The 19,909-nt window shown below is 53.7% G+C and overlaps 1 protein-coding gene across 7 annotated transcripts; it reads left to right on the top strand.

Annotated features, from left to right (window-relative positions):
* The first annotated feature begins 5,028 nt into the window (after nt 1-5,028).
* On the top strand, nt 5,029-15,846 carry HSPB7 (heat shock protein family B (small) member 7). Of its 7 annotated transcripts, none has more exons than XM_077837409.1 (4): nt 5,029-5,195; nt 7,942-7,946; nt 9,318-9,439; nt 15,661-15,846. In XM_077837409.1, exons 1-4 carry the CDS (start codon nt 5,029-5,031, stop codon nt 15,844-15,846), a joined length of 480 nt encoding a protein of 159 aa, XP_077693535.1. The 7 variants fall into 7 exon arrangements, with proteins under 7 accessions (XP_077693535.1, XP_077693531.1, XP_077693536.1 ...); XM_077837405.1 differs by having other exon boundaries at nt 9,318-9,454; XM_077837410.1 differs by lacking the exon at nt 7,942-7,946 and having other exon boundaries at nt 5,029-5,191; nt 9,330-9,454.
* Nucleotides 15,847-19,909: the final 4,063 nt, after the last annotated feature.

Genomic DNA, 19,909 nt, shown 5'->3' with positions numbered 1-19,909 from the left:
CCCCCACTCGCAGTGGGCTGCTTTGCAGCATTAAGACCAAATTAGTCTCTGGAGCCACCCTCACCACGGAGGGGTTTGGCCCTAGGAGTTGAGTAGATCTGGGCCCCACCACTGCCAATGGGAGTTTTCACCCTGATGTCATGGGGCTCAGATTTGGCCATGACTGGGGAGCTGCACAGCTGGAAATGCTCTAAAAGCCCCAGCTAGTACAGACATCTTGGGCCAAATGCTGCCCAGGGCTGTACCCCCCAGCACACGCCTGATTCTCCACTGCCTTGTGTTCAGCACATGGGTAAGTGACAACACACCGGCATGGCTGTGGAGTGCAAGTCAGGGCAGAATCCAGCCCCTCGTCCCCGAGCAGGCTTTGCTCCCACTGAGCCACAGTCCAGCTTCCCTGCCTGACCATACTGGGAGGAACACAGCAGTTGGCTCACCGGATCATCCCATGGTCCATCTAGTCCCTTGACCTGTCTCTGTCAGTAGCCAGCACAAGCTGCTTCAGAGGAAGGCTCAAGGAACACAGGATGAGTCTAGATTAACTTGCCTGTAGAGGAAGGTCCTTCCTCCCCCCGGCAGCTAAGTTTGGCTGACGCCTTGAAGCAGGACCGTTTTAAAGAAAAATCCTCTCTTTTGTAGCCCATTATCTCTAGAAATGTCTGACGCCCACACTATACCCTTAGCATCTGCAATGTCTTGTGGCAATGAGTTCCACAGATTAATTATATGTGGTGGAGGCAAGTGTTTTATCAGTTTTAATTGTATCACCTTTCAAGTTCAGTGAATGTCCCCTTGTTCTTGAGTTATGAGTAGAGGTAAATAGAAGCAGCCAGTTTCTCTCCTCTAGACTCTTCCATGTTTTCTATATCTCCATCACTTCCCCTCTTGCTGGGTTTCCTCTCTTAACCAAACAGTCCCACTCTCTCTTCTTGGCTGTTTTTCCCTGCCTCTAATCATTTTCATTACCCACCTCTAAGCCCCCTGTAATCCTGCTCTGTCCTTTCGGAGATGGGGCAACCAGCTCTGAACACAGCGTTGCAGATGGTAACACCCCACTGATTAATACTGTAGAATGGCACTGTAGCATTGGGGGGTGGGGAGAGATCACAGTCTGGCTCATCTTAGCATTGTGCTTGTAGTAAGAGGGACACAACCAAATAAAAATCTGGATTTCTAGATTGCTCTAAATCCTCCAGTATGCCAAAGTCCTTGACCAACGACATGCAGCCACCTCTGGGGTGAAGGTCAGCTTCCACCAGCATACTGCACAATGCGGGAAGAAGACATTTTGCATAAAGAAAGTAGGGCAATCCCACCCTAGGAGCAATTAGCAGACAGCACTCGGGTCTAAGAGTCGCAGAATAAAATTGCTTGGAATTTAGCAGATGTCCCTGTGAAGGGCTAAGATGGCCTTACAGAGTTGTGAACCTGTGGTTATAAAGAACAGAGGGATTTACACCCTAAGGCTCTGTTCCCTCAGCCATAGCATTCGAGAATGCCAAGCCAGGGAGTTAGATAGTACAGGCAAATGCAGCAACCATGCTGTACTCCTCTGAGATGACTCTGACACCACTGATCAGAGGTGGATTTAACGAGAGGGGATGTTGGCCAGGATCATGCCGTGGAGGGACCATGAAGAGATCTTTAACTTCCATTGGCAGGTGTCATACAGAGCAGGGATGAGCAGCAGCATATGGGTGGAAGCCGTGCACTGGACACCTGGTCTGTGTACACCAGGCTGGTCTGTCAAACACAGGAAGTTCAGGGGAATCTCACCAATGGAAAGATAGCTCCTTAGCTGTACAGGGCAGAGCAAATCAGGATGTGGGGTGAAGACAACTCAACCCACTGACATCAGCTGATGTGATTCCCCCCTTTGCCGCCCTGGATTCTTCAGTGGGGACATTTGGTCAACATCTAGCCAGAACAAAGTTTCATTGAGTGTCTTGAGGATGCTGGTAACAGGAATGTTGAGGAATAGGGTAATATCCCTTTAAATAACTTGTGAGCCTTCTAGTGGTGCTCACCAAGTCCAGTGTCTGAGAAGGCACCAGAAACCAGAGCAGCAGCATGTATGGAGCTAGGCATGGTATGACTGCATATAACATACATGCACGTGGCCCATGGTAGCACATCTCCCAGCAGCCTTTCTATCACCCCCTGTGCATGAGACCTGCCCTCCAGCTGAGGTGTCTTTAAGATCCAGTCCCTGGCAGGCATTACTGTGACACTGCATCCCATAGTCTTCACAGTGATATTATTATGGTATAATTATGACATAGTTATGATGTATTTCATGCAAGATCAGTCATGGGAGGTGTCATTGGAAAGGTTATGATTTGCTGGATGTGATTATCCTATTTGTATGCATGTATCATTTTCGTATCTGAAGTTATGAATATTGACTATGTATCTCTTTCACATGTAGCTATTCCTGGGCAATGCCCACTAGGCAAAAGGCTTTCAATCTAGATGGCTGGCCAGGAAGGGCCCATTCACCTTAATGAGCTGTTAGAGAGAACAATAGGCCTTAGGAGAAGCTTCCTGAAGACGCCACAGACAGCCTCCGAGTAATGGCTGCTGTGACATTACAAGGACATGTGACCAAGTCACCTAGTGCTGGACTCCATCTTGGAAGGTCAGTATTTTCCCACTGGGAAGCAGGCTTTGAAACAAAGGGTTCCCTCCCTATGCAAAAGCTATATAAGGCAGGGGAGTGATATCTTGGTTCTTCATGGACTCCCCCGCCTAAGAAGACTCCTGGAAACACCTGAGGAACAAAGACTGAACTGGAAGAAGTGCTGGACCCAGGCTAAAGGGATTTTTAGCCTGTGAATGGAACAACTGGGGATTCCAAGCTGTAAGCAAGCGTAGCTTGCCCCTTAAGAATCTGCAGCCTGCTTGTATAATCACTTAGGGTGAGAATGCAGTATTCATATCTGATCTATGTAGTATATTAAGTTTAGTTTGTGTTTTTTGTTTATTTGCTAGGTAATCTGCTTTCATTTATTTGCAATCCTTTATAATCACTTAAAATCCACCTTTTGTAGTTAATAAGCTTGTTTTTGCTTTATCTAAACCTAGTATGTGGGAGTCATAACTTGGGGCAGAAAGCTATTGCATATTCCTTTTCACACTGAGAGAGGGGGCAAATTTCATGAGCTTACGCTGTACAGTTCCCTGTGCAGTGCAAGACGGTATAATTTTGGGTCTATACTCCAGAGGGGGTGCATGCCAAAGGAGGTGGGAAGTACCCTAGCTGAAGCCTTCCTATGCAGGAGCTGGTCAGAGCATCTGCGTGTAACTGCAGATGGGTGTGTCCCTACCTGTATGTATGCTGGTGAAAGTGCAGGCTAAAGCCTGGAGAGGGCTTGGCAGGTTGTCACAGCAGTACAGTGCAGAAGGGAGCCCAGGCTGGTGGATCAGGGGGGCTCAGTGGTACCCCAGTTCCAGGTGGCACCCTGGGGGGAACCCATCACTATTACCAAGTCTTTTGGCACTCCCGAGTCATTCAGCACAACCATTGTAACGATTGTTCTTTCACCACCGGGTGTCTGGAATCTTTAGTCCACCTCCTCACACCACCAGATGCCTGTGCCCTGAGACTGCGTGAGGGGAGTCCCAGCCCCTGTTTCAAGGCTCTGGTGCCCAGGCTCTCTTCCCCCTCAAACTCTCCCTCAGGGTTTGTTGCCTAGTGCACTCTCAGCCCCTTTGCAGACCTAGCTGTCTTTCGACTCAGTCTCAGACCTTCTTTCAGGGTCTCTCACTATTTCTTTAACCCAGCTCTTTTTCCAGGGCCCGTGGACCCAGATCTTCCCCACCCTAGCCCCTTCCCTGCCTTGCAGCCCCATTTCAGAGATCCTTTACGCTCTCTCTACCCTGTTTAAATTCTCTCTTCCGGCCACACCGCCCCAGGAGCAGAAGCCTTCCAGCTGCTCCGTAGCTACCCATTATTAACCCATTCTCCTTTCTTTGCCTGGCTCATGCCAATTCCCTCCCCCGCCCCATCCTGGGAGAAGAAGCCTCGGCTCAGAAGGGGGCCGAGTCACTCTGACAATCATCAGATTAATTTATGACCTAACTGTGCCTGTTCTTTTTGTCGGATAAGGAGCAAAAGGCACCAGTAACCTGCCCTTCTTCTTTATCCACTTCCTCAGGAAGGGGGCACTGCAGAGCCCTGACCTCATCTCCCCAATACTAACCTCTCCTTGCATCCGACACTGTGACATTTCCCAAGTGCTTAGGGACTAGCAAAGGCTGGCAGATGGGAAAGTAGGGTCATCAAGGAAAACGGTGCCAAAGCCTGGCTCCTGGCTTCTAATCCTGGCTCTGCTCTTGGCTTGCTGGGTGACCTTGGGCCAGTCCCGTCTCCTTGCCATGCCTCAGTTTCCCTGTCTAACACAGCTAGCACACACCTACCTCCCATGCGGGGTGAGATGCTTGCAGACCCTCAGATGGGAGAAGGGCGTTATTAATGCAGCCGTGTGTCCCATCGCCCCCCAGTCATCCCAGAATGGACATTATGCTATGACATCAGTACACATCCCTTTCCCCTCAGAGCTTGCACATATCGCTCCCCCCACACACTTCCTTTTTTTGGGCCATCAGCCCACAGCAGCCTGGTGCTGCCAGGAGCCAGCGAGAGCTGCATTATCCAGGCAGGCTGGAATGCCAGCAATGAGATCAGATTCCTCCACGCTGTTTGTTTGGAGCTCTGGCGGAGGGGAAAGTTTCCACGGCCGTCCAAGTGATGCAGAAGCACCTAAATTTAGCCTGATTTCAAGAGGGCTGGAAGGCAGCCTAGAAACTAAAGGGGCTTTATAAGCCCATCAGCTGCCTCTGAACTGTGCTGGCTCCATCCTCCCAGCCTGCTGTAAAGGGGACAGTGGCAGGGACACCCAGAACAAGCTTGATTCCCATTTTCATCCAGGAGGAGAGAAGAGGATTTCCCCCCCCCCCCCCGCCACCTGTGGTTGGCTGACTGGTGGGTTGTTTCTCCAGCCGTCCTCCACAAGGCTCTGGAGGTGAATGAGCTTGAAATCTTCCCCTGCCTTCCGCTCGGAGCGCAGTTTCCACCAGAGCTCCTCACCCACCCCGGCCCGGGATCAGCACATGGAGAAAGCCCGCGGGCTGTTCGGCGACGACTTCGGGAACTTCATGAGGCCACGCAACGAGCCCCTGGTGTTCCCAGGCAAGTTGGCACCTGCCAGCGGGTGCGGCCTGAGATCTGGCGGCAGTGTTTGCGGGCGGGCTGGGAAGTGGGGCAAAGCGAACAGTGGTTGTGGCTGGAAATCAAGGGTGTTCGTTGGCAGAGCGATTGGGTGGTTGCTTCTGTCTATGGCGATAAAACTTGCTTCTACTGAAGAACAGTCTAGTCTCCCAGCTCGTCCTTTGTGTCCGTCCCTTAGCATTAAAGGGTTTTTTCTCACCGCTGTCCTTACTCCAGCTCCTGAAGAGTCACCATGAGGCTGCATCATGGGCTGGTGGAGGGAAGCTCCTGGCCCCTCGAGCTCCCTCCTCCCCCAGCAGGCCGGGTGGTAGGGAGCGGAGCAGGAGGGCCAAGTGTGGAACAGCTTACAGACAAGCCAGCCTCAGCTGACCCCAGCAAGAGGCACAACAGAGCAAGCTGGAGGAGCCCTGAACGAGGGGGACTCTTACACTGACTCTAGCTCCAGTTCTCCCAGCAGGGGGCGCTCTAGGGGAGGGTGCAGGCGCTCACAGCCACGTGCATCCCAGCTCAAGCTGCGGGCTGTGGGGAGGCTCCCAACTTTTCCAGTGCTGGCCACACGTCAGCAGGGGGTGCTGTAGAGATCAGTAGGGCAGTGTAAGGGTGCTCGGAGCCACCGCAACCCCAGCCTGTCAAAGCACGGGGAGCTGTACAGAACACAGAGCAGTAACTGGGGAGTCATGACTCCTGCAGCCAGAGACCTGGGCTTCTAGGAGGAGTCAGCTGGGGCAGGGGGGAAGTCCGGATCTCCCAGCATGGGGGATGTTTCCTCTCGGTTGCTTGTTCCCAGCATATTCCCCGCCTGTTTTCAAGGGGGAAAGCAGGGAGAGAGGACTGGGCAATGCCAGCTCCCGGGGAGGCTACTCGCATCCACACGATGGGCAGAACCTGTTCCATCCTCCGCAGCAGCAGACGTTCTGGGAGCACTGGCCATGGGGCTGCGCTGTAGGGCAGGAGTGCAAACCGGGGAAGAGCTCCCAGACACTCCAGTCCTGATGGAGGCGCTACCCCCTGAGAGGTTGGTGAGGGGCAGACCTATGTGTAAATGCATTAGCCATGCAGCTGCATTGAGGGAGACCCCAATGGGACATCAGAAGTTGGTGGGCTCGGGGGGGAGGAAACACGACCCCTTCGTTCCCCCAGGGATTCCCTGGGCAGTGACTGATGTGCCTCCTAATCCTTAGTTTGCCACTTTACATGTGGGACAGAGACCACGTCGTCCCTGCTGTGCTAGACTTGCCTAGTGCCAGATTCAGCAAGACAAGGGATCTGGGCTTGCCCCCGGTTGCTGGGTGTTTGTACAGGACTCATTGGGGGTGGGGGGGTGAAACGACACCCGAGCACGTGTTCAATGGGACGTCTGTAGGGAAATCGCAGGAATTGATGTCCATGGCCAGAGGCAGCCTTTGTTTCCATGGAGAATAGGGGGGCTGACAGAGGAGAAGGTGTTGTCTGAGGTTATCTGGGGAACAACCTCTATGCCCTCACCAGCATGTCAGCGGGGGGCAGGGGCCTTACCCTCATGCCCCTGATTTCTCAGTGGATCTGTATGGGAAGGGGGACAGCAGAAGGAGCCAGAGGAATATAGAGGAAAACTTCTGCTACCATCTCGGGGGCCCTCTGAAGTGTTTCAGTAGTGAGAGTCCATAAAGGGCAGGACAGGCCAACTCTATGAAAAAGCATTTGGGGAGATTTATCTGGCTAAGTGTCCCTGAGGGGCTTTGACGCAGCCTCTTCCCTTGGTTTTCACCAGCCCGGGCACAAGGGATGTTTCCTTCGCCCAGAAAGCCAATGAAAGTGAGTCTTGGAGCCAAAAGTCATTTGTTCAAGGAACCAAAAAGAGATCGATGTGAGGAAACAGAAAGAGAACCAATGTCACGTGACTTACCCAGGCAGCCAGTCCCATGGGGGCACATTGACCTCTCTACAGAGGTGTGTGTGGGCCCAAGCGCGTAAGTGACGCATGATGGGGCCCCCTGCACCGGGGTGAAGTCCACCCCTACCCAACAGTGCAGGGTCCAGGTGAACCATTCATAGGCAAAGGGCAAGCTCGAAGTTCTCCATGAACCGTTTATTGGGTGATTTTTTTGCATAAAATGGACAAATTGATAAAAATCGGGGTGCGATTCGCAGACAGGAGGGGGATGAGTTGTTTGCTGTGTGCAGTTAGATTGAGTGAGGACAGACGCAGCCCTGTAAAACGCAGCTTTTTATCGACTGACCAGATAACTGAGCACAGTGGGACTCCAGCAGAACCATCCCAGAAGGGTTTTGTACAAGCATCACAGCTTAGCCTGGCCCACGTGGCGGCCATCAGTTCCAGGGGGTGGCAAAATACCATTGCCCCTCCCCCCCCAAAGGACGAACAAAGCTGAGAACTGCAAACTCATCACGAGGCAGATCCTGGTGTTGAAAGCTGAGCTTGAAGCACAGCATAGGAACAGACCTGCTGCCACTTACTCCAATACAAGCCCATTGTCTTATTCCAGATTTACACCAGGGGAAAGTGAAAGCAGAGTCAGGCCCATTACACTGCACTATTCTGTAGTAGGTGTCAGAGGAGCAGCCGTGTTAGTCTGTATCCGCAAAAAGAACAGGAGGACTTGTGGCATCTTAGAGACTAACCAACTTATTTGAGCATATCCGATGAAGTGAGCTGTAGCTCACGAAAGCTTACGCTCAAATAAATTGGTTAGTCTCTAAGGTGCCACAAGTCCTCGTATTCTGTAGTCGTGATCCTGAACATCACACCTTACAACAGGGACCTACCTGCTGCAGGGCAGGGGCCACTGCTGTGGAGCACTGTAGTATTTCTTTCAGAGTGAAGATCCCAGAGTAGGAACAGGCCACGTCTGGGCAAAACCAGGGTTGGTGAAAGAAGGAAAAGGAGCTAGTTTCACTGTGCAACTCCTTGCTGAGGAGACCTTCAGTGTCAAAGCAAGGGCAGAACCCCCCAGCATTAACTAGGAATAGTTGCATCTGAAGGTTTGTAGCTCATGACTTTAGGAGGCACACAACTGCACACACATACAAGGAAACAAGGCATAATTAACTCATGGAACTCACCACCACAAGAGTGTCATTAAGGCTAACAACTCAGTAGGATTCAAAAAGGGTTTAGGCATTTCTGTGGATATGGGAACACTCAGCTACCTTAAGGAGGCTAAAAATGAGTATGAAGGATACACTCATGCTCAGGGCCTTAGCCAACCACTAACTTGGTTCAGGAAGAACTTCCATGGATAGCTTACACCATAATTGTCCAATACAGGGTCTTACACCCCTCTCTGAAGCATCCTGTACTGGCCATGGTCAGCATGGTCAGAGCATTGGTCTGACTATGGCCGCTCCCTTACTCCTGTGTGAATCTGGTCATTGCAAATGCAGACGGCCAGTTAGATGCATAACTGCCATCTTTGCTTGTGCAAATGCAATCACAGTAACTTTGTGCGCAAATCAAGTGCACAACTGCACAAACAATTTTGCACATGCGCCGTTCGATGAGTCTTTGCACAAGCAGTTTTGAAAGTCAAGTCCTTGGTTTCCCAAGCATTCTTCCCCCCACTGCCATACATCCTTAATAGCACTGACAATCAAAAGCTTTTCTGGTGAGTACATAGCTCCAGGCTTGGGTTACTGATAACCCAAGGGAGGTGGTAGAATCTCCTTCCTTAGAGGTTTTTAAGGTCAGGCTTGACAAAGCCCTGGCTGGGATGATTTAACTGGGAATTGGTCCTGCTTCGAGCAGGGGGTTGGACTAGATGACCTTCAGGGGTCCCTTCCAACCCTGATATTCTATGATTCTATGATAAGGCGAGAGGGGTCCACTAATACGGATCCAAAATCCATAAAGACTCCTTCTGACTTTGGGATCATGCCCAATATCTAGTGGTGGGGAACCATCTTCCTTTGCTCCAATCAAGGATAAGAAACTCTCCCAGATTTCCATACCCAGCTGTATACAGCAGCTCCTGGTAAAGAGCTGGATTCCCGTGTCACCCTGGAATGGGCCCTGATCTACCCCAGGCACAGGGAGAAATCCCTGCACAGGGATCAGAAATTATTTTCACTTTGTTCTTTCCTCTCCCAGCAGCCCGGCCAGGCAACATGGGGAACATTAAAACCCTGGGGGACACCTACCAGTTTGCCGTGGACGTCAGCGACTTCTCCCCCGAGGACATCATTGTCACCACCTCCAACAACCAGATCGAGGTCCACGCCGAGAAGGTGAATGGCTCCACCACAGCGGCCTTCCATGTGCACAGGGCCTGGAGTAGCAGCACTGGCCACTCCCTCAGCCCATAATGCTCCCTCTGCCCTGTCCCCTTGACAGAGTCTTGTAGGAGTCATGGGCAGAACAAGACAGGGGTGTACACCAAGTCCCAGGCCGTGTGTTCCTCCAAAATACAGTGACCCTGTCCCAAATCTCCACCCAGACCTCGGCCCCGAGCTTAGGCTGAGCCTGCGCCCCCACAACTCAAACCCAGCTGGGCCTCCCCACAGGGCAGCCCCGCAAGTGGCCTCTCACCCCAGTTTCCTTTCTGAGTCCCTTCCAACTTGGCAGAAGCTGATCCTCAAATCCCTCAATAGTGCAAACAGTCCCTAATCCACAGTCCAGATCACCCCCAGCACACGGAACCCTTAAAACCTGGCTTCATTCTCATCAGATCCCAGTGTCTCCTGCCACGCCTCCAGCCCTCTGCCCTTCTTTCTGGGGTGCAATCCTGGTCTTCCCAGGGGAACCCGCACAGCCTCTCTGCTGGGAGCATCCCTCACTCCCCGTGGCCTTCTCAGAGTCCAGTTCTCCAGCAAAGAGACATCAGTGGGGAGGTGCCAATTGCTTCCCTGCCTTTGGCCCTCAGCCCCGCTCCGAGTCAGCAGGCATCTCCCTCTGCCGCCGCCTGCCTCAAACACCCATGCTGCATTCCTGCCTTCAACCTTCTCCCTGAAACCACCTTCTCTCTCTAACAGCTCTCTTCTCCTGCCGGCCACCTGACTGGTCTTTTATAGCCCCCAAGTGCTGCCCTGCCCTCTTCATTGGCCCAGCTGGGAACACCAGGCCTGGAACAGGATCCCTAAGCCCAGTTCCCTTTAATGGGCCTGTTACCCCCAGACCTTCCTCTCAGTCTGAAACCAGCCCTGTCCCTTTTTCGAGGTTTAACCATCTTGATTTTGGGGGATTTCCAGGCCAAGCTCTAGACCTGAACCCTGCGGGTCTGGCTAAGCTCAGTTCAGTATCTGGGGTTCGGGATGCTTGTCCCAGTGGAATCTTCTCATCTTCACTTTTAACGGCTGGTCCTGTGGGTTTCGTTGGTCCGGTCACCACGCTGGGACACCACGCCATCACGTCCCAACACAGATCGCTGCCCCAGGATGGAGTGGGGCGATGTGCTGAGCGAGGGCTCTGCAGGAGATTCCACAGCAGGCAGGGCAGTTCTGTCCAGCATCTGGGACTCAGAGCTTGTGTTCGGAGCAGGCGCGCCAGAGCTTGTGTTCTGGTCCACCTATGCCAATGGGGCTGCAATGACTTCACTAGCATGGCTGGTGATTTACACCTCTGCGAGACCAGAATCAGACCTGATTTATTAACTACCAGAAGAAGCATGGGAGAGCTGGGTCAGAACCCTCCCTTCCCACAGCTCGCTCTCTCTGTGGGTACTTTGGGAAGCCTGAGATTGCTCGGGGCTGTGCTTCACACACTGCCCCATTTCATCACTCTAAGGTGTCACCTGGCCCAAGATGGTAAACGCTGTTATCACCCCAAAGTCAAGTGCCACCCCTTTGTGGCAGCTCAAATGACATCTCCCTTCTCAGTACCCTCTACCATCCCCTCCAGCACCTTTGGGGGAAGAGCACTATGGGTGCTGGGAGATGCTGTCCCAGAACAACCGCAGGCTGGTGACTCTGCCCATACAAATTACTGTACCTGCTTTGGAGAGTGCCAGAAGACCTGGGCATGGACCCCCTCTCATATATGCTGGTGTCACTCCGCTGACTTCAGTGAAGTGACTCCTGATTTACATCCACCTGAGTGAGAGGAGAATCAGGCCCTGAGCCACCTGCCATCAATACTTTCCTTTCTTTAACGCCCCTCCCGAGCTGCTCCAGGGTTTTCCTCCTGGCACATGGGCCCCTTTCCCATACCTGGATCATCCTTCCCACTGCAGCTTGCTGGAGCATCAGCCAGGATCACCCCCATAATGAGCTCCTGAATTATGCTGAAGTGTAGATAGCAACAGGTCAGCTGGCTCAGGGGACCGTTACTGGGCTCGGGGGCCTTTTGCCATCTGTCGGTGGTTTGCGCTTGAATGCTGGTATCACCTGGTAGTTTTCACCCCATCAGACTCAATTTCCTTACCCAGCCCTTGGAGATCCTGCTCCACTCACATCTCTCTTCTCTTCCCACTCTGGGCCTCATGTCTTCTAGCATCCTGCCCTTTGGACAGCTGGTCTCACCTATTAGGCATCTTCTATCCACTTCTTCAGAGTCCCCCCTTCTTCTTGCAGCCGGTTCCCTTCCCATCTCATCCTTGATAGCCCTTACATCCAAGCTGACCTCACCTGTTCTCTTGGCTTTGTCCTAACTCCAATTGTGAGCTGCTCTTCGGGGCAAGGAGTATGTGGTATGGAGTGTGCATAAGGCACCGGGTACAGGACTATTTCATTGATTAAAGGGCAGTTTGGAGGCCATCATATGACATGAGTTTGATGGGTCTCAGGCAGGACCCTAAATCACACCACCAGCACTGGCAGCAGAGCTAGCACAGGATAGACCCTCCCTAGACTGCACATGCTGCCCTCTCCGCCCCAGAGGAGGTCCCTCTAGGGCAGCATCAAAGCACACTGGCAATGGGACAATACCGGGAAAACTTGCCCTGCTAGTGCCCAGGCTGCACCCATCCTGGGGATATACAGGGCTTGAGGACAGCATTCTCCAGTGCTGTCACCTCTCCCTGGTGCTAAATTCATTATGAGGCTGGCTGGTACATACTGATCTTCTCTGCCATTCAAGGGCTCTGTGCCGCTCACGTGCACCGACATCTGCTCACTCCGAGGCCAAGTTCTGGGGACACGATGTTCTGGAGAGTATCCACGGAGACACAGTGCACTAACAGTGCACTGTCTAACGATGCACTGTCTAACGATGTCTAACAGAGCACTGTCTAACGATGTGCTCTTAATCGCTCCAGTGGGAGCTGCAGAGTGATATAACCTTCCCCAAACTCTACTGTGCTTCCATTCAGACTGCAGCTCCAGCCTCCTTGTTTGGAAACACCTCAGCGAACAACTCAGACTCAGCTCAACTCATCTGAGCTGGGGGGGGGCGGGGGGGAGAAAGGGAGCACACAGCTACTGCAGTAGGAGGCACTGTCATGTATGTTGCAGGAGCTCTGGCTAGGAAGGAGCTCTCAGCCTCTCGCAGCAGGAGACACTGTAGAGAATAGTGCACAAGCACTGGGTGTGGGCAGATTACAGCTACTGACACCCAAGCCCCTTCCAGCAGGAGGCACTGTAAGGTGGGATGCAGTGGCCGTGCACAATCAGCCCCATACAGCAGGAGGCGCTGTAGAGAACAGTTTGGGGAGCTCACAGCCACCCCAGTCTTAGCCTCTGCCACTAGGAGGTGCTGTGAGCTACAGCTGCCCCACAGCCATGCCCCCTTCCACACTCCCTACAGTGGTACCCCTTGGGAGAGGCTGGTTACTTGAGTAGATGTGAGCTCCTCCGGGCCTAGAGCTCCTACACAACCGTTGACGGCGCACACCACCTGTGAGAGCAATGCCATCCGCTCCAAGAGGCGTGTGTGGCCGCCCCACCATGGAGCAGGCCTGGCAGTGCTTCCGAAGATGCACAGACAGGCCTTCCCCACAATAACAGGCCTTTGCCCATCTCCAGCACCTTCTGTCTGCAGTCAGAAAGCGTTTTCCAACCAGGAACGAAGGCAGGGTTGCCAGGTGTCCAATTTTCGACCGGAAAATCCAGTCAAAAATGGCACCTGACAGTGTCCGGTCAGAAACACTGACCGGACAGCCAAAGTCCGGTTGCCACTTGCAGGGGTGCCGGAACAGTTGGGGCCATGTAGGTGGACAGACAGGAAGGAAGGCGCTGCCAGGGGATCGTGGCCCAGAGCCGGCACCAGGGAGCAGCAAGTGGCCGTGCCCTCCTGCTTTGCTCCCCCAGTGTGCACCCACCTCTCACACGCCGCCTCCCCCAGTGGCAGCAGCACTGGGGATGGGCAGCGAGAGTGCGCCCCAGAGCAGCCCAGTCTCCACTGCTCCCCCCCACTCCTGCTGCTGCTCCTGCCCCGAGGCACCAGGGGACCCCCGGGCAGCGACTTCGCCATGCCGCCGCCAGCTCCCACCTTGCACGGATGAGTAGCTGGGACAGGGCACCCCTCCCCCTCCTCCGCACACCTGCTGTGCCCCCTGCCCAGCACCAGGGGCAGTCCGTGGGGAAGGGGGTCCCTGCTCAGCCCCGGCGGGAGGACCCCTGCTTCCCTGGGCAGAGGGGCTCCGCCTGCCGCTTGGCGGAGGGAGCGGGGGCTGCGAGCAGCATTTCACCACACTGCCGACCCCCTCCTCCCCCGTACACACAGCCTGGAGCCACTGTGTCCCCAGCCAGACCCTGCAGCTGCAAAACCCCCATGCACCCTTCTCCCTCAATGGGGCCGCCTTGGCTCTGAGCCTCACCCCCCCGTTCCCAGGCATGCACCCTGCCCATGCACACTCCCCACCGCCCCTTTGCAGGACCTAGAGCCAGTTCCCCTCTCCCTCATTCCCCAGGAAAAACATGGAGACCACAATGCCCCCCTCCCAGATCCCAACTCCCTGAAATTACTATGTGCTGACCCTTGTTTCTGGTGGGTATATGTGTGTTGGGGGGGGGGGTGTCATTGTGCCAGAATTGGAGTTTATTTAAAGGTCTTTAACTTTTTTAGGAACCTTTTGGTGTGGGCGCTGGAGGTTTAGCTCAGTAGAGTCAATCTCTCCCCTTCTCCCCGCATTCTTCCCTCAATGATGTGTCTTAAAGAGGGTCCTAACTACCCGCGGCCTTGTTGGGGTTATTACCGGACTTGCCTACTTGAGCCCTGGACTTTTTCTCCGAACAGCACAAAGAGGAAACACTTCACCTGATCTAAATGTGATCTTGTTGACGGTGAGGCTCAGGTGCCGGCTCTTTGGACAGAGGAGGGGGCAAGAATGAACTTTTCAGCCAAAATGAAAATGCAGCCAGCGAAAGTCCCTGTTTTGCTTTCATTGTACAGAGGGGAGAGGGGGAATCAGAGCAGGCTTCTGTTGCCAAAATGCATTTGCTGAGTTTATATTTCATGATGCACAGTACCTTGTGTAGTAACTATCGGTATCCCGACTGTTCTCTGTGGAAGGGTTGTGAAGGGTCCCTCTGTGGGGGGAGAGATAGCTCAGTGGTTTGAGCATTGGCCTGCTAAACCCAGGATTGTGAGTTCAATCCTTGAGGGGGCCATTTAGGGATTGGGGGCAAAAATTGAGGATTGGTCCTGCTTTGAGCAGGGGGTTGGACAAGATGATCTCCTGAGGTCCCTTCCAACCCTGATATTCTATGATAGCACCAGTCTTTTCCCTCTTCTTTTCTACACCAGCTCGGGTTCAGTGCAGTGTTAGGGATATAGGTAATGGTGATTATTGTATAGTAGCAAGTAACTCCTTAACACTTCCCAAAGTCCCCTGACAAATATGAATATAAGTGTTGCAGCAAATCTTCGCCCCACGCCTCTCCTCAGACTACGTTGTTATAATGATTAAGATTGAAAGAAGTCGGAAACGTGCCATTGGTCGGAAACGTGCCATTTTCTGCAATAATTCCTGCTTTGGAGTTTAGGTGTTTTTGTTTTGATTAGAGGGGAGAGGAGTGAGCGGGGGCGGGGCCTTAGGGAAGGGGGATGGGAGGGGGCAGAGCAGGGGTGTCTGGTTTTCAGAAATTGGAAAGTTGGCAACCCTGTGAATGAAGCTCCCACCCCATCCCGGCGGTCAGTCGGTATTCGGTCCTTTTGTCAGATGCGGGTCACCAGAGCGCAGAGGGTGCACAGCGGCAGATCCAGGAACAGGACTCCGGCGTCATGACGCCCAGTCTCCTTTAACCACTCCCTCCCTTCCCAGTCCAAGCCACTCGTAAATATCAGGTGCCACCCAGCATACCTGGGGAGCAGGTAAATCTGATTAGAAATCACAAGGAGCAGGGAAGTGACTCACACAAGATCACAAGCAGGGAATGGCAGAGCCAGAACAGACAACAGCTTTCCCATCTCTTCTCCTAATCTGCCCTAAAGAAGCAACCCTCCTTTTGGCCCAGGGTCCACATTCTTTCATCCATGGCCTGGGGCAAACAGAGGCCGCCATGCCAGCCCGTGCTGTATCCCCCAGCGTGACCCACCTTTGTTTCTTTCTCCCTTCCAGCTAGCCGCGGATGGGACCGTCATGAACACCTTCACCCATAAGTGCCAGCTGCCTGAAGACATGAACCCCACGTCCGTCACCTCTGCCCTGGGTGTGGATGGCACCCTCACCGTCAAAGCCAAGCGGCACCCAGCCAAACACACAGAGCATGTCCAGCAGACCTTCCGGACTGAAATCAAAATCTGAGTGGCTGGCGCCAGGGGGGTGAGGCGGGGCAAGGGGAAGCAGCTGGCCTGAGATGCCCTAGAAACGACTCTTTAAAGAGCAGCTGGGGCTTCTTTCAACGCTTCAACAAAAGCAAGGGACATTGGGCCAAATTCTGCTCACAGTTACACCAGCATAGGGGCAAAGTCCTGGTCCCACTGAAGTCATTGGGGGCCAGATCCTGAGCTGCTGTCCAGCGGTATGACCCCATTGACTTAATTTGACTGCAGTGAAGTCCAGGGAGCTATACAGATTTCCACCAGCTCAGGAGCTGGCCCTGCGAGTTTTGCTGTTGACTTCCAATTGGCCCCTATGCCTGACTTTAATGAGAGAATGATTTAGCCCTGGCACCACTTAGGAGTTTTGCCACGAACTTCAGAGAGAGCAGGATTTGGCCCTGGCTCCTCTGGATTTACCCCAGCGTAACTGAGATCAGGATCTGGCCCAATGGGCTTGTGCTGACGCAACTGGGAGGAAAGTTTAGCCCCCAGTGTGTAACCTGGAACTCTTGTCCCAATGGGAAACAAATTCCTCCCAGGCTAGTAGGTGTAGCAGGTTGTCCCACCCTAGGGAAGTAGGCAGTGAGGTCCTCAACTGACCAATGGCCTAGCCCTCGGGAGGTTCAAATAACAATTTCTGTATAGGGAGATCCAGGCAGACCATTTTGGGCTAACATTTTATTCATTTATAAGATGAAATTCACTGGGCCTGATTCTTCTCTGACCCTGGTTTTACACCGCTGTAGCCCCACTGAATGGAGTTACTCCTGATCTACACCAGTGTGAGAGGAGACTCGAGAGCACTGACTTCAGCGGAGCTTGCACCAGGGATGGATTGGGTCTAATGAGAAGAACTCACCAGTTTCATCCCTCGGACTGAGCTCTACCTGAGAGAGATGGGAGCAGAAGTGTTTCTGTGCATAAGATTTCTCCGCGTTTCCCAGGAGACATCAGCGGCTCTGTAAGCGGAAATCCACTGGGAGGGGTGATAAGAAGGAAGTTCCAGAGCAGCAGAGCTGTGCAGCAGGGCATGGGGGGAGAAGGAAATTACATGACATCAGCATCGGGCTGTGTCGCTCCCCCTCCTGTTCGGTTTGTACGACACAAGATAAGACCAGACAACACTGAGTCCCTGGCAGAGTTTTAGACACAGGATCACCACATTCATCTCTGGTGTAAACCAGTGGAACTCCCTTGGGAATCAATGTATTTGGCCCTGGAGGGTCTTTCGTAGAACTATTACAATTCACCTCCGCGCACAGATTTTGCCCAGTGAGAAAGTCGGAGCTTGTGGATAAGAGCTAAATAGCTGGTGGGACTCTCGCTGAACAAAGGCGTTGGTCGTTCCTGGGGCAGTGCTCCCTCTGGTGGGGAGGGGGAAAGACCTACTCAAGCATTTGTGTAGCATAGAGGGGGGGTCCCCAACTGTACCCTCAAATCCAAACACTCCTGAACTCTGGCGATGCTCAAATCCAAGTCTGAAGTCTGGGTCAGTCCCAACTCTTATAGAGAATTTTACACATGCCACCCAAGCCTCACTACAGCCCCGAGAGTTCAGTAAGTAGCACTGTGATCAGGTGCCAGGCTTTAAGACCCTGCATTTAAGATGCACAGAGCTATTTTGCTGACTCACCATGGCAGCCAGAACAGGTGGGTCTCATTAGATACAGTTCAGGAGTATAAAAAGCTCCAAGAAAACTAGATGCAGGAGGGAATCTGTAGGAACAGCTTGAGAGGGAGTCCGGGTTATGATTTATTTATATTTGTAAGTACAAGTCCTGCCTCAGGAATTGAGGGGCAAATCCCAGGAGGGTGAGTCTGACCAGAACCAATAGTGTGAGTGCTGGGAGGGGATCGTTCCTGTTTATACAGCCATTAATCCCATTCCTCAAGGCACAAGAGTCAGAGCTGGGAACAGAACCTAGGAGCACCAGACAGCACCCCCTGTGCCCAGCAATGGGCTCAGGGGAACCGAAGGAGTCCAACATTGAGCATGTGTACAGAGGGCGGAGAAGAGAGAGGGGCACGGACAGACACACGGAAGGAGACACAATTTGGCAGAGTCTAGGTTTGACAGCTCTAAATCCAGTTGGAGCCAGGTCCCCACGCAAAGGGCCAGGAGGGTTGGAGGAGCCCACAAGATCAGCCTAGCCTTGGCAACTCTTCCTCCCAGTGGGCGTGTGTCAAGCGTGATCCATACATGCACTGAATAAAGGGAAGGAGCCAATAGCACATGGCTACACCTGCCATGGGGGCATTCGGGGGGGGGGGAGGGAGGCTGCATTTCCCATTGACCCTATGCTGGAGTTATTCTGTATATAAATTGGTTTGGTTTGTTATAAATGATTGGTAACTCCTGACTGTCGCATCCTCTTGGTTCATTGCTATTGCTACTGTCTGCCCCTGGAGAACCTGGGGAACGGGGCACAGCCATGACACCCCCAGTGGCTGCCATCACAGCTTCTCCCAGGCTCCTCTCCTCTCGGCCACCCCGTGCTGGGGAGCGGTCCCCCGCTGTTCTCACGCTGCGCTGGAAGCGGTTTCCAGTCAATCCATCTGGACTCAGGACAGAGGCGTCTGGTCTTGCTATCACAGCTGGGCCCCTTCTCACCACTGCTCTGTGAGCCACGTGCAAGGAGTGTGGGGAGCCTGAGCCCACTGGGGCTGCCTCCGTCACAAACGCCCAGCTGGGCACCCTCAACAGAGGGACCAGAGATCGAATGGGACATTGAGACAGAAGGTGGGTCCTTGCAGGTCAAGACTGCTGCCCCCCATCAGAGCAGGGACCCTGCACTGCCATGGCCTGTGCTTGTTCTGGTCCATCTCCGGCACCTTTCACCTACATTCATTGATTGTTAAATATCCTCTTTTCCCACATACTTGGCAGGCAGCCGGAGGGCTGGGCACTGTTAGGAGTCAAAGCCCTAAGCAGGCGTCAGCAACCAGGGCTGGCTCTCCAGCTGGCTTGGTCTTGCAATGATGCTTCACACTCCTGTGGCTGTTGGGGGCAATAGTACAGGGGTCTGGCCGGCCCATAAGGAGGGTCAGGGGGTTGTCACTGGCAGATTAGCTCATTCCTTACAATGCCCGTGAGATGACCCCCTGGCTCGGGGCTCTCGTGACCACTGCCAGGAGCTGGGGAATCCCAGAGAGTTTGGGGCTGATGATGGCCACAGAGCTGGACAAGCCTGGCCTGCACCTTGACCGAACATCCTTTGCCAGCGGTACCCCAGCGCCAGCCTCCACCCTCACAGCACGTGCTGTGTCTGGGGCAGCGTCCCATGGCGCCCCTAGATCAAGGCACTGAACTCGCCCATGGAGTCCATGGCTGAGCTTTATGGACGAAGTCTGGGCTGCCGGGGCATCCAGCCAGCACCCCCTACACTCTCCAAGTCTTGTCCTACCTGCACTGAGCACACACCCTGCACGCGCCCCTCGCACACCCTGCACATGCCTGCCCCATACACAGTGCCTACGCACATACCCCTGCACACGCATGCTCACGCCACACAAATACACAACCAGTGAATAAGGCCCGGTAGCAGCAGGCTCCAGGCAAGGCTTGAACTCTCCCATTGGAGAGAAGCCACTTGAGGTCCTTCGTAGTGCAAGCTGGCCTCGAATTCAGCCCCACCATGGTGCCCTCGGGCAGAGCTGCTGGCTCAGAGCTCTCTTCTGGGCTCTGGACATCAGTGCAGGAGAAGCTTGATGCGGTGCCCCCCACTTGCCAGCACACTGAGTCCAGGGCATCCCTATGGTGCCAGGAGGAGGGGTGTTGAGCTGATCCCCCGGCTTAGGTTTCATATGCCCCAGGTACCATCCTGGAGTCATAACCTTCTGCCCCAGTTCCTGTCCTGCATCTCTGGCCATGCTCTGCCTCTCAGCGGTGCCTGGGACTGGCTCATGGGGGCGGGGGCTCTCTCTGATCGGACAGTCTCAGGTGGCTCCAGCCACGGCACCCGTTGTGCCCGCTGCTGTGGGTGGCGTTGGCAACTTGCTGCCCTCCATCCCGGCTGCCCTGGCCCTGTCGAAAAGTTTATTCCTGG

This window comes from Eretmochelys imbricata, chromosome 18 (assembly GCF_965152235.1).
Source record: "Eretmochelys imbricata isolate rEreImb1 chromosome 18, rEreImb1.hap1, whole genome shotgun sequence".
Classification (NCBI taxonomy): Eukaryota; Metazoa; Chordata; order Testudines; family Cheloniidae; genus Eretmochelys; species Eretmochelys imbricata.
This window is presented reverse-complemented; position numbering and strand designations above follow the sequence as displayed.

Excerpts from the sequence above, each read along its gene's own strand:
- HSPB7 (XM_077837405.1), top strand. The coding sequence starts at position 5,029 with ATGAGCTTGAAATCTTCCCCTGCCTTCCGCTCGGAGCGCAGTTTCCAC. Across the intron at positions 9,455-15,660 it reads TCGAGGTCCACGCCGAGAAG|CTAGCCGCGGATGGGACCGT; the intron begins GTGAATGGCTCC and ends TCTCCCTTCCAG.